This window comes from Toxorhynchites rutilus, chromosome 2, assembly GCF_029784135.1.
Source record: "Toxorhynchites rutilus septentrionalis strain SRP chromosome 2, ASM2978413v1, whole genome shotgun sequence".
Classification (NCBI taxonomy): Eukaryota; Metazoa; Arthropoda; class Insecta; order Diptera; family Culicidae; genus Toxorhynchites; species Toxorhynchites rutilus.
In genome coordinates, this window is record NC_073745.1 from 160,123,700 (window position 1) to 160,137,905 (window position 14,206).

Here is a 14,206-nt window from a genome sequence, read left to right on the forward strand (position 1 = left end):
TCTGGAAGCGCTAAAGGTGTTGAACATGGAGAAGGAATTGGCCGGCATCCAAAAGTCGGTCATCCTTAGCACCTGCGCGATTGTCCGACAATTTCTCGGTCAGGACTGAAACAGCACGAGCATGCAGATACGTGCATTCCGCAGAGCCTAGTCCCCCTTTGGCATTCAGAAGCCCGGGGGCAGGTGAAAATTCTGGCTAGGTTCGCCTAGTTAAGAAGTGAGATAAGTCTGCTAAAAAAAAAAAAAAAAAAATGGGGCTTTTATTCAAGATTACCTTAGTATGGGTTCCCTCTCATTGCTCGATTCCGGGGAATGAGAAAGCGGACTCGCTAGCTAAGGTGGGCGCTTTAGAAGGCACACTTTTTGAAAGGCAAATTGCTTATAATGAATTTTTACACATTCCTCGTCAGTATACGCTCGTAAGTTGGCAGCGCATGTGGAGTGGTGATGAGTTCGGTCGTTGGTTACACACGATTATCCCTAAGGTCTCGACGAGTGCATGGTTCAAGGGATTGAATGTAGGTCGTGATTTCATTCGCGTGATATCTCGGCTTATGTCCAATCACTACAACCTAAACGCGCATCTCTATCGCATTGGGCTCGCAGCAAACAATCTTTGTGATTGTGGCGATGGCTACCACGACATCGAGCATGTTGTCTGGTCGTGTATCCGGTTCCATGCTGCTCGCTCTCAGCTCTCTAGAGCACTGAGAGCACAAGGCAGACAATCGGATATCCCCGTCCGGGATATCTTAGGTAGCCGGGATCCTGATCTTCTGCTTCATCTATACCTGTTCCTCAGAAACGCCGATGTCAACGTTTAATGATGTTTCCTTCGTTGTGTCCCTGTTTCATATCCCTCCTATCCGATCGATAAACTTTTACTTAGTCGCGGCAATACATACACACACTCTTTACAGATGCACGGGCCGAAGGTTGTGCAGTCCACTGATTATTCAACAAGAGCCAAAGATTGTACCGCTCATGACAACTCTACACGAGCTGATGATTGCGCCGCCATTCTATCCTGGATTCCTTGAGTCGAGAAAGACGCACCACGCTAGATATGGGGTACAGACTAGGGGGGCGTTGCTGATTAATGGTCAGCTGCATCCCAATAGGAAGTATCCCGTGTCGGGCACACATACAGAGCATCGAAGACTGCGACATACCAATTATGAGAACACTTGTAATACTAACCTCGAGTCAACCGCGAGTAATCGGTTACATATTACTAACATAGTCTAAGCAAACATTGTCAAAATATTGAACTCCCGGCCCCGTTAGGCTGACGCCATATGAGCCTTAATAAAATATATATTTTGGATAAAAAAAAAAAAAAAAAGAAACAAGAAACTATATAATTTGTTTAAAATAACTCAACTGTCCTACCGAATGAAACTAACTATGCCAACAAGTTCCGTTCACCAACCAACCAACGAAATGGTCGAGAAACCCCAAATTCGGTTTGATCAGACTTCTGGTTATGCCAAGTGGATGTAATCTTAGTTTCACCCGTAGTACCTCATTGTGGTACAGCCGACATTTTTTCGGAATTCAGGCCCTCTGTAAGCGAGTCTGTTTCAACCCTCGCCATATTCAAAGACTACTCTCAATTGGGAACTCCACATTTTTTATGGAATATTTGAATCTTTTTGTTTTCCTCAGCTTATTTTTTGCACCAAACGTTACAACTGCACTCGTTTACCGGGTCACTTCCCGCAATCTCGGAATGCACTAGGTGCCTATCATGCATCTTTGAACGGTCTAACTTAGTAGCTGGCTCGTGAATTTGCACCGATGAGACACTACAAGCATCATGTATAATCTCCTCCATGAAATCGCCAAACGTTCTCAAGTTCACAACATCCTGATGTCCGCGGTAACCCGCCCACTGCATTTTGTAATCAGCCGGAAGCATAGTGACTAAATCCTTCAACAACGTCCGATTTGCCAAATGTTCTGCAACTATTATATGATCGCAGAGAATCATTCCAAATTCGATTAGCCGTTACTGTAACCTGTAACCTCGAGTGGTTGACAAGATGTCTCTCCATGCGTTCTTACGGGGCTTCGATTGGAACTTCCACTGAGGGTGGCAATAATCTTTTAATTCCCCTTGCGTGACACTTCTGCGGGTATTTCGATTCTAGAGGGGGCTTCTCCCAGTTTCGAAGCTGATCACGATCACATATTATAGTCAGATCGTTTGGTGGCTGAAGGGATATAATTTCCGGCGAGGGGTTCTGCTGCTGCGTGGTTTTCCATCTGCCTAAACGCACGATTTTTTCGTCGATCAAGTGTGGTATCCTTCTGTATTTCACGTCAATTTTGCATTGTGGGTTTCCTGTCTAATTAACTGTTGCTTCGGCTTTAGAATTAGCACCCTTTGAATGGTATAGATTGCCTTCCCGATGCAGGTGGTCCTAATTGCGTAGTGAATTTGCATGATTCCCCTAGATTTTGTAATTCAAGTAATTGCTCGTGAATGGGTTGTGACTCCAGCCGGCATTTTCCACCAGCTCCACCATTTTGACCGATTTACAAAAACAGCCTTCATCCCTCGCCCACGGATGAGTTCTGGGTGGAGAGGATATTTTCTGTACTATACTCCCACCTACTACAACTTCATCTTCTTTATCACTCAGAACATCGGAAAGAGCTTGGTTTTCTTCTGAAGTCGCTTGCGGAGTAATCTCTTCCAATAGTCTTTCAATTTGGGTTCTCTCGACCCACTCTGCTATCTTTGAAAACATGCATTCATCTAAAAGATATTACCAATCATCAGCAACGGATGGAGTCTAGTTTTTAACAGTTCTGAATTCGTACCACCTATGTTATTGTGCAACTTGCTCGATGATAATGCTAATTTTGGATCCCCTCTGCTATCTTATGCACTCGTTCCAACGCCTCCTTTCTTGAAGCTCGCGTTCGAACACCGCGGAGTTCATTTTGCTGTTCAAGCAAAGATTGCTCCAGTAACTGGTTTTTGGCTGCCAAATGTTGCCACATCCCATTACACTTACAGGAGCATACAGAGAGGTTTTGTAATTCGTTCCTTGGTAGGACTGTGAACGCTTAGCCATGCTGAATCTTTTGAAGAATGTTGTGAATCGAGGGAATAATCGAAAGCTAATTTTTGACAGCTTTATTTATGATGTGCTTCAAAACTAAAATTAATTTTTGTATCTATATATATATATATATATATATATATATATATATATATATATATATATATATATATATATATATATATATATATATATATATATATATATATATATATATATATATATATATATATATATATATATATATATATATATATATATATATATATATATATATATATATATATATATATATTTATATATATATATTTATATATATATATATATATATATATATATATATATATATGTGCTGCCATACAAATGAAACCAAATTAGGCATCTGAAGGTTTAAGGATGCAATAAATGTTTCTATGGTGGTTAGACTCTCCGCCCCCCTCTCTAAGGGGGGGCTGTCATACAAATGATTTTTCACATTTCCCAAGTTGAAGGTTTCTGAATTTCTTGACTTCTGTTTTACAGCCTCCTCTGATCGAAACTGCTTTTTTCGGCTAATTACCTCTCAGCTGCTGTGGCAACAATGAGAAATGTGACGAAATACGTGCTCATTCACTCGTCTCGTCAGCCTGCGTATGAGGCACGATAGAGAGCATGATGGAGTACATTGCGGATAAAACGTCTCGTCAGTCTACAGGCGAGATGTGGTATAGTGGATACAATAGTCTTGCGGTTGCTCAGTGTGAGCATATGAACGACACAGAGGATGATGGGACATCTCTTCTGTGTTGAAAACATTAAGGTGGTGATGAATATGCTAGACACTTGACAGACACTTAGGACGCGATTGGCTATTGAGGGTGAGAACTTTTGAAACAAATTAATAAGCATGGGAAGAGTGTACACTTTGTAATTCCTCCCCTCACATATGAAATTTCTGGCCATGGCCAGGAACCGACGCGAAGGCCAATATGCTAATCTTCTGTTGTTGTTCTCTGAATTCTGAACTAGTCCAGAATGAGAAAGTTTCATCGTCGACGGCCTCATGACAGTTCCTTCCTAGGACGGAACTAAGTCATGAATAATGTAATGTAACAAGTAATCTGTATAATGCAATGTAATAAATAATCTGTATACTCTAGAAGCTTTTCAGCTTCAATTATATAGTTACACAACATTATAGTTCACAAGTGGAAAAACCAATTAAAACCGCAATGCAATTATTATAACTTTATATCTGGTTCAGTCAGTGGAAACAGTCATGAATGATGAATTTGAATTACTCTTTATATCAACTCGCAATGATTGTATGCATGGTTTAAACAATATTTCCTCAAGTACTAAGTCTTTGAATCGACTAAGAACTGATTGACAATCGTCCTAAAAATTGTCAAATCTATCATGGTTTACTGATGAATGAAATCACTATCGAATATCTTTTAAATGTTTCAATTCAGCTTGATCGGTTAAATTTAATAACATACCCCAAAAAAAGGAATGAGCGACAGAGTACTATGTGCAACGACTACCAAAACACTTAAAAATGCATGATAGTCTTGGATTGCAAATGATCCCTGATGTGACAAAAAAGCGAAACAGAAAACTAAAAATGTTAGCAATAAGTTAACCTTGCGTTATAATATCCGCTATTGCACGTCCAACTCCTGCCGCAGCTGACATTCCAACTGTTTTCATTCCAGCGGCGACCAAATAGTTTTGTATCTGAAATTATATCTTTTTTTCATCTCAACCCAAAAAAAAACCTGTAACGATGGCGTTACCTCCGGTGCCTCTCCTATAATCCACATACAATCGGGTGAAAACGCTTCCGGGCAATTGGACAGTCGGTCTAATGTTGCGTCTTTCAAGCAAGGGATACGGCGCAACAATTCCTCCAACAAGGGATAGAAATGATCCCAATCGGCTGGAAGCTTTCTTTCCGCTATGGACACAGGAACATCACCGTCCTCGTATGCTGGTTTAGCCTTCAGCTCGAATCCTCCTGCGAGAAGACATCCATCGTTCTCTCGAAAGTATACATGACCATCGAGGTCTCTTACTACTGGAATACTCGTTCCGAGTTCGTGCATCGGTTTCGTGTGCATGTAATAATGTTCTGCTGCATGAAGCGGCACTTTTACGTACGGCTCAGATAGCTGTCCAACTTGACGTGCCCAGAATCCGCCACAGTTGACGAAATATACACATTCCACAGGCCCATTTGTGGTTTCAACTGCCATTACTCTCCCTTCTTTCTGATGAACTTTCGTGACAGAACAATGTTCAACCACGGTAACACCCTTTTCGAGTGATTCAGAAACCAAACTTTGACAGAAAGCGTTTGGGTTACCAACGCCATCGTTTGGTATCCATAATCCACCCATTAAATCTTCGATTTCTATGATAGGACACAACTCTTTACACCGCTCCGGTGAAATAATTTCGCAATCAACGTTCCATGCCCTGGAAGGATTTAAAAGTTAACTGAGATATTGAATTAGAAACATCTAACATCAGAGGATAATTACACAGATTGCGATTTCATCCTTCTGAACACCGTCATCCGGTCCCGAGTCCGAGCTAAGTTTAATGAGCCTGTTTGTTTCCACCCAGTAGGCAAACCTTTCCGGTCGAACTCTTTAATCAGATCCAACGATGTCTGGGCTAGAAGCACCTGGGAATAGGTCGGTTTCAACTCTCCCAACAATCCACTAAAATGCCAAAGATTTCCTTCACCGATACGACCTTTCTCAATTATAACCGTATGTGGGCCCCATCCTCGTTGGGCCAACTGATACGCCACAGCTGCCCCCATGATTCCTCCGCCACAGATAACCACACGCGCATTTTTAGGTGGAGTGCTGCTGATAGATTCAGATTTCAATCCATATTGGTGAAAATCTCCGCGTTCTGTAGCAGAAAACTGGCTAAAAGCATTCACACGAACTGAATTAACTGATCCATTCTTTTTTAGGTATGTTGATAGTTTTGCAGATAAAACAGCGCTGCATGATGAATGTTCAAATTTTTTATGCAAACTAGCACAGTTTCTACAAAGTCGAATTTTTCTAAACACTAAAATCATTTTCAATCTAAAAACATAATAAACAGTTCGCTTCTCAAGTTTATCTTTCAAACTCGGCAGGGATGCCATGTCTTTTTTATGCGATTTGTTTGTGAAACCCGAATATTTCTGTTTTTGTCTGTGCCCAAGTCCTGGAAAAAAGGTAATGAAGTGTAACGGTTATTTGTTGTTTTGACCTCGAAACTTCTCCACCAAATAACCTTCTGACCACCACTCGCGAATATACTTATTTTGGAATAGTAGTTTACCAGAAAATATATGTAATAATTATCGTCTTAACCGTGCCGACGTGATGCGTTCACTTACCCGGTTTAGTATCTCATTTCCCTCTCCGCTGATTACCATCTCACTCGATAGTAGATTAGGGTGGTCCGTTACATCACCCCCCTCTAGCGCATACTAAGAATGGCACATTATTGATTTCGCGTCTTTATTCGGTTGTTGCCACTCTGTGTTGTTGTTCATTGTTTTTTTTTTTACTGGATTTGTCCCGAAGGACTGTGGAAGGGTTTCAATAGGCTAATGTGAAACCTCCCACGCTCTTTACCGTTATCAGGGTGGGCTAAGGTATAAACATCTTCGTGATGGGTTTGCACCACCCCTCAAATACCATGAAAAATTTCTTCGTCATGCCCTCGATTTCAGATGAGCTGGGATTTGATTTCACCAGCACCAAGTCTCCCACACTGAAGAACACTTTTTGAACTGGCGCGTTTCGATTTCGCTGCACGGATTTGTGTTTCATAATGGTCCACACTGCTTCTGAATTGACAGCTTGATTATCTTCCCCTTCAGGATAGTTGAATATTTTTTTAAGGAGATCCATAGGCTTCTTCCCGAATTGTAGCTCATATGGGGAGCAATGTGTGGATTCATGACAAGCAGCATTAATGAGTTCCGCGAACCTTCCAATTTGCTGTGGCCAAGTCCGATGATTGTTATGGCAATACGTTCGGCAAAGTCTGGACAGCTCTCTCATGACCCGTTCAACAGGATTGGCTTGCGGGTGTCTCACACAGGTGTGTACAAGTTTAATGTCGTTTGTTTTGCAATTCGTCGTCCATATCTTTGAGGTGAACTGAGTTCCCTGATCGCACAAGATTACATCGGGTTTTCCATGAGTTCCCATGTACGTCTCTATACGGCGCCACAGAACGGGCGCAGTTGGCCGCCGGATTCCGAACAAGGAGACATATTTGGTGAACACATCTAGAATTACTAGAATGTGTTTCACTCCCGACGTCCCTGCTGGCAAAGGCCCGTATAGATCCAATGAAATGATTTGGTTTTTTCTTTGTGGTAGTATACTGCGACAGGTGCCGGCCAATTTGAAATTAGCATTCTTCGACAGTTGACAAATGAGGCATTGTTTCACAAATGCTTTAACGTCCTTACGCATTCCCTTCCAAAAGAACGATGATTTCGCTGCTTGGTGTGTCTTGAAGACTCCGAAGTGCCCCTTCCCATCGTGGAAATACCTTAGGGTATTGGCAACCATGGACTGCGGAATCCACATCCTCCAGGAAACATCCCCACTCATTCGCACAAAGATTATCCCGTTTTGCATTTGATAAGAACTTCTTCCTCGTTGAACAATGCCGTCTTGACACATCCGTCGATGGAGGTTTATCACCTTATCTTCTTCTTGTAACTTTTGAAGATTACTAAACATATCCTGAAACTCTCGCTCTGATCTGTCTATTTTGGTGGCAATGCGTCCAACATCAAAACTCAACTCTTTGTCTGATGCTCCTGATCCATCGCCTCCTTCAGGATATCGAGAAAGAGTATCCGCGATCGTATTGTCGGCTCCCCGGCAATATTCAACATCGTAACCGTATTGTTGAAGAAATAATACCCACCGAGTCAGTCGGCCGTTAAGTAGTTTGCACTGTTTCAGAAATTGTAGCGCTTTATGGTCAGTAACTACTTTTACTGGTCGCCCTAGTAGGTATTGCCTCCATTTATCTAGTGCCCAGACTATGGCAAAAGCTTCCAGTTCCGTTACGGTATAATTAGCCTCTGCCGTTTTAAGGGTACGGCTGGCATAAGAGATGACACGAAAATTCCCTTGGGCGTCTTTTTGATACAATACACCCCCAATCCCCCTCAACGAACTATCCGTCTGAACATGAAACATTTGGTTTGGGTTAGGGTATCGTAACATCGTATGGTCAAGGAAAAGTTTTTTCAAATCCTTAAACGCACTTTTTTGTTCGTCTAACCACGCCCAAGGTTGACCCGTTCGCAATAAATCATTGCAAAGTTGGGCGCGAATCTTGCTACATAGCTTACTAAGCCAAGGAAACTTCGAACAGCACTTACCGAAGTAGGGGTAGGATAGTTGTTGATGGCTGAGGTCTTTTCCGGATCAATTGATATTCCCTCTATTCCAATTACATGTCCTAGGAAAACCACTTGACCTCGGAAGAATTGCGATTTGGAGCTACTGACCTTGAGTCCAGCATCTCTCAGACGACAGAATAATCTCCGGATATGTCTCAAATGTCCCTCGAACGTGGTAGAATGAACCAATAAATCATCCAGATATTTTTCCGCAAACTCTAGGATCTCTGGTCCAAGAATAAGGTCCATGGCCCTCGAAAAACTGGCCACGGCAGTACTTAAACCAAATGGCAGGACATTGAAAACGTATGTTTTCGAATCATACATGAATCCGGTGTATTTCCGTTGTTCCGGTATGATAGGAATCTGCCAGTACGAGGCGGTCAAGTCAATGGATGAAAAATATCGGGCACCATGAAATTTCTGGAGAATTTCTTGCATGTTCGGCGGCTTTTCATAGTCCTTTACCAATACTTTGTTCAATCTACGAGCATCCAAACATATTCTGACGTCGCCATTTTTCTTCATCGCGGTTACTAGTGGGTTAACATAGGCAGTTGGACTTCTGGATACCACGCCCCACTGCTCCATTTGAGCTAGCTTCTCAGCTACTTTTGGTTTCCGAGAAAATGGAATTGGGAACTGTTTTTCCCGGAAGAATTGTTCATCGGTAACCAAAATCTCGTGAAAATATTCGTTCGTTAAGCCTGGTCTTTGTTCCGAGAAAATATCTGCAAATTCACACATGAGTTGCTTCCAACGAAAGGTCTCTTCGGTGGACAGTTGAACTCCCACATCATCTTGATATTCCTGCGTCTCCTCCTCTTCATCATTGTTGAAATCGATCATTGCTTCACATATTGATATTTGTTCGATACAGGCCAGCGTCCTGGTGGCCGTGGTGACGTCCACCCAAAACGTAACATCTTTATGTTTAATTCTAAGTCTCTTTTCATCCAGGTGTATCCAAACTTTACATTCTTCCAAAAAATCACTACCGAGAATCATTCGATTGACCAACTCCTTAACAATAACGAATGGTACGTCTATCCATTGGTCCGTAAATTTGATTGTTAACAGCACTTGTGCTGTAACCCTTTTACTTTTCTTCCCGAATGCTCCACGTAACGTAATCGCCCTCATCGGAAACTCAGCCATCGTTAAGTTACGAGACTTTAATTGAGCGTAAAGATCGTCGGAAATGCACGAGATTTCGCAACCACTGTCGATCAATGCTTCCACGCTGAGATTGGCCACCTCTAATTTGACATACGGAGATTTTCGAAATTTTGTTTCCAGGCTCTGTGAAACTTCTTCTTCCAACAGTTCATCTCGGCCAACGAAAACTGTTTGGACTGATGGACTCATATTTTCAGTACGGTCACAATTATTTTCCCCATTATCTGGCACTACTGCTGCTGTACGTATGTTTCCACCGTTATAGTTTGCACCACCTGTTCCTGAATTCCCGGTTCGTTGGTTGCGTTGTTGAAAACCAGCCTCTCTGGATCGCCAGCTTTGTTGGTTGCCATTGTTCGATGTGCTTCTCAACGAATTGTTTATAAACCGGTCCTCTGCTTGTAGTATCGTATATGCCGAAGCTATATCGGTACTCACTCCCAGTAGATATTGTATATTCCGGGAAAAGTGGCGACTCAGATATTGTATTAGTTCCCTTTCGTGGGGTGGTGGTGTAAGATACCGCGCTTTGGTCACCAACCCTAAGAAATATTCGGCCATTCAAGATCCACTCTTTTGTACATAAACGCCTCGCATAATTTCTTCTGATACTTGTCGCTGAGCTACTGGTCCCCAGTAATTTTCCCGAAAAAGATACACGAATGCTTCGTAACTGTGGAACATATAATCAAATCCCCTTGACCACGTCCGTGCTTCTCCTGTTAAACATGACAAAACGACTGGTAATTTGTCCATTGAAGTCAGATTCTGGTGATAACAGTAACGTTCGAAATCCGTTAAAAACTCTACGGGATGCAGGTCATTTTGAACGCCTGAAAAATTTGGTTTCGGAAATAAACTGCTTCTTGTTGATTGTCCTTCCGGCCCTAGATTATTTCCACATGCGGCATTTGGGATGTCGGAGCTATTGTTGGGAATTCCTTGCGGTGGTTGATTGCAATGGCGATGTAGTCCTTCACTGTTCGTATTCCATTCACTGTTCATCTGCCAACCCAAACTTCCCGCGTTCGCAGTATTCGATGTGATAGATGGCACAAACCAGCCACTATGTTGAATCGGAATATAACTCATGCTAGGGACGTTTGTCATTTCGGTGTTACTATTAAAACGACCGCCAGAACGATTACCCATCTGGGTAAAATTAGGATGTATCGTAGGGAGGGCCTCACCAAAAGAACCAACTGGAACTACAGGCCTTCCGTTTGGGATCCCGACCGGTTGCGGCAAAACGGCCGTTGGTACGAGATTATTTTTCTGCCAACTTTGTTCCAATACATTTATCCGATTGTGTAGGGTTTGTACCATATTCATCAGAGCTTCATTGCTTTGCAAGTTCTGCTGAAGTAAACTGTCTGTCGTAGTCGTATTCGATGACCCTGGCGCTCCTACAGTTGAGATCTCGCCGGAGGCTCTGACTGAAGTATTTTCACGCTGTATTCCTACATTTCCTGCTTCTTCTTCATCGTTTATCATCAAAAAGGGCTGATGTTGTGTTTGTAAATTGGTGCCAGTGGACTGCAAATTTGGCGTAACGCTTTGACCATTTACCTGTCCATCGCTATCAGTTGCCCCAGAATCACCTCGTTCATTCAATGGGGTAGATGCGAATTGTACTCGGTGTATGCGTGGTAGCACTGTTGGTGGGTTAGGAAAACTGAGCCAAGATAAATCAGTATTTGCGTCCTGCATCCTCGTATCTCTATGCATATCTCAACAACTCTTTCAATTCGTATTCTGTTTGATTGTTTAACTTCTACTTTCTCACTATCGATATCACTCCTCTCATCACTCACAAAAGCTTCATCGTATTCCTCACAGCTTATCTTCACTCCTCTTCTTCTCCAAACCGTACTCACTGTAGTTTCTCGACTTCAATTCTTTTGTAATCTTCACTGTATAATCGGAATCGTTTCTCAGCAAAATCACCATATGGGATGCTGGGCATCCCGGTTGAGCCCCCAGATGTAACGGTTATTTGTTGTTTTGACCTCGAAACTTCTCCACCAAATAACCTTCTGACCACCACTCGCGAATATACTTACTTTGGAATAGTAGTTTACCAGAAAATATATGTAATAATTATCGTCTTAACCGCGCCGACGTGATGCGTTCACTTACCCGGTTTAGTATCTCATTTCCCTCTCCGCTGATTACCATCTCACTCGATAGTAGATTAGGGTGGTCCGTTACAGAAGATGGTCGAGTTTCGAGCGACATAGCATGCGCTGCCATAACTATTTCGCAAATAGTGACGTCAGTCGTTGTGTTTATCTTTGATTGCCTACCGCATCCATGCAAAAATGCTATTTTCAGGAAGTAATTCATCTATTAAAAAAGGTAAATTTATGTAGAGCTCCAGTTGAATATGAGGCTAATGTGATTGGCGATTTAACGTACAAATCTACACGTAGGCGGCGCTGCGGTGAAAGTGATGATGGTTTTAAATTTTGCCATGTGAGCTTATGGAAGGTTTGTAGTTCTTTCCATACATTACAATGTTATAATCATGAAAGATTATTTGATTGCGATGAGTTTGTAAGAAATTTAATTCTGCGCAATTTTTTATATAACATGTTATTTATTTACCTCTTTCAGTAGTGAAAACTATAAAAATGTTGACAATGGTTGAATTAAAGAAGGAAATTCGAGAGCACAATCAAACACAAGTAGAAAAATGTACGATTCTTGCATGTGAGAACTACCTTGGAAAGCCCGGAAGTAAAATATACGTGATTTGTTTTTGAGTTTTAGGTTACATTAGCATCATTTTCTTAGTTCAAAAACAAAATCCAGATGTCTCACCGATCGTATACGTTTTGCGTTAGATCGCCAATAGCGTGGAGTGAATATTTGTGAAATCACATCGAAGAAGACGGATAAAAGTGATATTTCCATGTGCCATTTTCACTCCCCCACGTTCATAGAAACAAACGAAGTTTCATTATTCTACCGTTATGACGTTGATGTTTCGAAGGCTCTCAGTGTCGGTGTGTATGTTGTGAGAGCATAATCGCCAATTAATCAAAATTTCACCGAAAATGTTACTGTTTTCGAGAACTAAGCATACGACTGCTCTCTGGACCTTTCTACCACATGAATAATCGAAATAAGTCACGATATAATTTTCATCTGTTAAAAAACAACCAGTTGAATGATTTCATGAGAATTTTGGCTCAAATTATCATGCAACCGTGAGTACTTTCAACATTGTTTTGTTTCTTCCATATACATTCCATATTGAATGCAAATAATTACGACACGATATTTTGCTTGCCAATACAGATACACTTCGCCTACTGCTCCACCTCTATATGTACCTCATTGGTCTGTACCCAAAAACAAATGATTATTTGATTTTCTATGATATATTTAGGCCATGTTCTCACTGCAGCGGGGCGTCAACGTGGCGTGAGCGGGGCGTGTTCACTTCTCGCAACGACATTTTAATTCACTCACATTGCACCATGCCAGCGGCGTGTCTTCGGCGTGTTTTATACAAATTGTCAATGTGTATTTTTGAATGAAAGAATGAAAATTGGTTTATTTTTGAATATTCCAACATCGTTGGACGAACCGGGACAAAAATCGGACGGTGAAAAACTTAAAAACTAAAAAAAACGCGAATAATTAAAATTATGTCACTACTACAAACAAACATATGCAAGAGAGAAGCGGAGAAGTACAAATATGGCCGGCGTGAAGTTTTTTTTCGTTTGCACGCCAGCCACACGCCAAAACCACGCTCACGACCAGTGCCACAAATTATCAAAATTATTCACGAATGAAGAAATTAGATATTTCCCAGTATCGGATGAATTCTCTTCTGTTGAAACTCAACACCATATCTGTCATAATGAGTATAACACAAGAGTCGAGACGCATGAGATTTGTTTGGTATATTGATCGAAAACAGCATGAACGAATTTCGAAAAGCCTGCATTCAGGCACTTCCATTACTGTCAATAATTTCAGGTGATTATCACGAACGTTAAGTTGATCTTCATCGCTTGCAGTGATTTTTTATTGAAAACGTGTCACCCATTGCGCATATAAATGGTGGTGTATGCCATTTCCGGGCAATCGTGAGTAGATTCATAAAACGTAGCAAGAGTTATTCTATACATTCTATTGCCGAACTCGCCAAAAACAAGAATTTTGTGTAATGGATTGCCATCCTTTACCATTAATCGATTTTACTCTCAATTGGTGACGTTGAATTTTATGCTTTGATTTTCACTAACACGCAATGATCTTCATTTTCGACCTTACGAATACCATGACGAAAAAGAAGGTGCAAATGAAAAATTAACTTCATGGCAAGCTGATGTTGATGTTCATTCCACTGGGGTTCATTGACAGTGTTGTTCCATATTTATCGATTCTCGCTTGATCAGTAGGTTATCAATACAAGGAAGGCAACAATTCGCTGAATTTGAATGTCGTGAACGCTGAACGCTGAATATTTTCAGCACTGCTCACGACACGTCAGCCTGGTGTGAACACA

The 14,206-nt window shown here is 41.5% G+C and overlaps 1 protein-coding gene across 1 annotated transcript in view; it reads right to left on the reverse strand.

Annotated features, from left to right (window-relative positions):
* LOC129764913 (pyruvate dehydrogenase phosphatase regulatory subunit, mitochondrial) overlaps positions 1-6,195 on the reverse strand; it is a 28,744-nt gene extending 22,549 nt beyond the window's left edge. Inside the window, exons 1-3 of the mRNA XM_055764560.1 lie at positions 5,600-6,195; positions 4,853-5,534; positions 4,700-4,793 (exon numbers count right to left, since the gene is read on the reverse strand). Coding sequence (XP_055620535.1) covers positions 4,700-4,793; positions 4,853-5,534; positions 5,600-6,156 — 1,333 coding nt within the window. The 5' untranslated portion in view covers positions 6,157-6,195. The remainder of the gene's footprint in view (positions 1-4,699; positions 4,794-4,852; positions 5,535-5,599) is intronic.
* Between the last annotated feature and the right edge of the window lie 8,011 nt (positions 6,196-14,206).